This window comes from Lontra canadensis, unplaced genomic scaffold (genome assembly GCF_010015895.1).
Source record: "Lontra canadensis isolate GAN:19392208 unplaced genomic scaffold, GSC_riverotter_1.0 scaffold290, whole genome shotgun sequence".
Taxonomy (NCBI): Eukaryota; Metazoa; Chordata; class Mammalia; order Carnivora; family Mustelidae; genus Lontra; species Lontra canadensis.
The window spans coordinates 1-2,419 of record NW_022631284.1 but is presented as its reverse complement, the minus strand read 5'-3'; the positions used below and the strand labels follow the sequence as shown (position 1 = coordinate 2,419).

General features: G+C 43.7%; 1 protein-coding gene across 1 annotated transcript; it reads left to right on the top strand.

Annotated features, from left to right (window-relative positions):
* Positions 1-1,018: 1,018 nt before the first annotated feature.
* PCDHB6 (protocadherin beta 6) lies at positions 1,019-2,412 on the top strand (the record flags this gene model as incomplete). The annotated part of the gene is made up of 1 exon (XM_032849999.1): positions 1,019-2,412. A coding segment is annotated over exon 1 (1,323 nt), but the record flags the coding sequence as incomplete, so codon positions are not given.
* Between the last annotated feature and the right edge of the window lie 7 nt (positions 2,413-2,419).

The window sequence follows — 2,419 nt, the reverse complement described above, 5'->3', positions numbered from 1 at the left end:
TGGGCTCCCTGCTCGGCAGGGAGCCTGCATCCCCTGCCCCCTCTGCCTGCCTCTCTGCCTACTTGTGATCTTTGTCTGTCAAAATTCTTTTTAAAAAGACATATTTATTTGAGAGAGAGAGCAGCAGTGAGGGACAGTGGAAGAGGGAAAGAGTCTTAAGTAGACTCACAGGGAGCTCAGAGCCATCTTGGGGTTCTGTCTCACAACCTCAAGATCATAACATGAACCGAAACTGAGTCCCAGGCTTAGCTGACTGCATCACCCAGGTGCCCCACTACTTCCTCTTTTAAATAACTTAACTGATAAGATACTTACAAGTATTTGTTGGCTTCAGATTTCTTCCTAATAGCCTAATTGTTCCCTTACTGTGCAGGTATAACCACAAAATAAATTAAGTCTGTTGTTGATGCCATTTTATGAGCCATATAACTTACAGAAGTAATTGTTTATAATTGGTGTTGCTAACCAAATTTTACATTTTGTATAGTTTATTGACTTGCTGGGACGATTAAACAGGGTACTTCTTGGATTCACAAATGACACTACTCAACAGAGATAAATTTCACTGCAAAAGAATAAAAGTTGATTATAGCAAGTTTACACTACCTGAGAGCATGATTCTTAAACATTTGTATGCATGAGAATCACTTAGATTGAAGTGCAGATTTTCAGCCCTTAGCTCTACCATAGAATTTCATTCAAGGTCTGGAGGGAAACCCAGGAATCAACCTTGAAAAAAAAAACCAATTCATGACTCCCAAGTAATTATTTATGCATATAGTTCACATACTACAATTTGAGAAACACTGACTCCACCTGAAAGTCTTTATAAGGCTAAGATTTCGAAACTGGTATTGCCTGTATGCACCTCCTGAAGTTACTAGTTTGAACGCGTGGTGGCAGTGCAGGCTAAGAGAGTGAATAAGAGCTCTGCAGATTCGGTGGACTCCATTTTACTCAGAAGCCCCCCACCCCCCAATAGAGAACACATTTACAGCTAAAGCTAAGATGTATTCAGGAAGGCACTCGTCACCAGACAAGTTATAAGACAAATTCGAAATTCAACAGCAAAGACATTTCGGAGGGTCGATGGTGGACGTGCTGATGGGGACTGGAAAAGGATTTTCTTCTCTGGGATCAGACATAATGGGGATGGCGCAAACAAAAGCACATCGCAAGAAAAGGCAAGTGGCAATTTTCATTATATGGATGCTTTTGTGGGAAGCCAGTTCAGAATCGATTCAATATTATGTATTGGAAGAGTCAGAAACTGGCACATTTGTGGCCAGTTTGTCAAAGGACCTGGGACTCAGGAGAGGAGAACTGGCTGCACGGGGCGCCCAGGTTGTTTTCAAGGGGAACAGACAGTATTTGCAGCTTGACCCAAAGACCTATGATTTACAGCTAAATGAGAAACTGGACCGGGAAGAGCTGTGCGGCTCCACTGAGCCATGTGTGCTACCTTTCCAAGTGTTACTGGAAAATCCCTTGCAGTTTTTTCAGGCTGCTTTACGAATCACAGATATAAATGACCACGCCCCAGAGTTCCCCACCAGAGAAATGCTACTAAAAATATCAGAAATTACTACACCAGGAAAGCTATTTCCTCTGAAAATGGCACAGGATTTAGACGTGGGTAGCAACAGTCTTCAGAGCTACACAATCAGCTCCAATCCTCATTTCCACGTTCTCACTCGCAATCGCAGCGATGGCAGGAAGTTCCCGGAGCTGGTGCTAGACAAAGCACTGGACCGCGAGGAGCAGCCTGAGTTTAGGCTTACCCTCACAGCGATAGATGGTGGGTCTCCGCCCCAGTCTGGGACCACGGAGATTCAGATCCTGGTCTTGGACATCAATGACAACGCTCCAGAGTTTGCTCAGGAGCTCTATGAGGCACAAATCCCCGAAAACAATTCCCTGGGCTCTCTGATTATCACTGTCTCAGCAAGAGATTTAGATGCAGGATCCTTTGGGGAGGTTTCTTATGCCCTATTTCAGGTAGATGACATTAATCAACCCTTCGAAATAAACGCAATTACAGGAGAAATTCGACTGAGAAAGACTTTGGATTTTGAGGAATTTCAATCTTATCATTTGGATATTGAGGCTACAGATGGCGGGGGACTATCAGGAAAATGTTCTTTAGTCATCAAGGTTCTGGACGTAAATGACAACCCTCCTCAATTGACCATGTCCTCATTCATTAGTCCCATTCCCGAAAACCTGCCAGAAATCATAGTAGCAGTTTTCAGTGTGTCAGATGCAGATTCCGGACAAAATCAACAGGTTATTTGTTCTATAGATGACAATCTGCCCTTTCTTCTAAGACCATCAGTCGAAAACTTCTACACCTTGGTAACTGAAGGAGCACTAGACAGAGAGAGCCAGGCGGAATACAACATCACCATCACCGTCACCG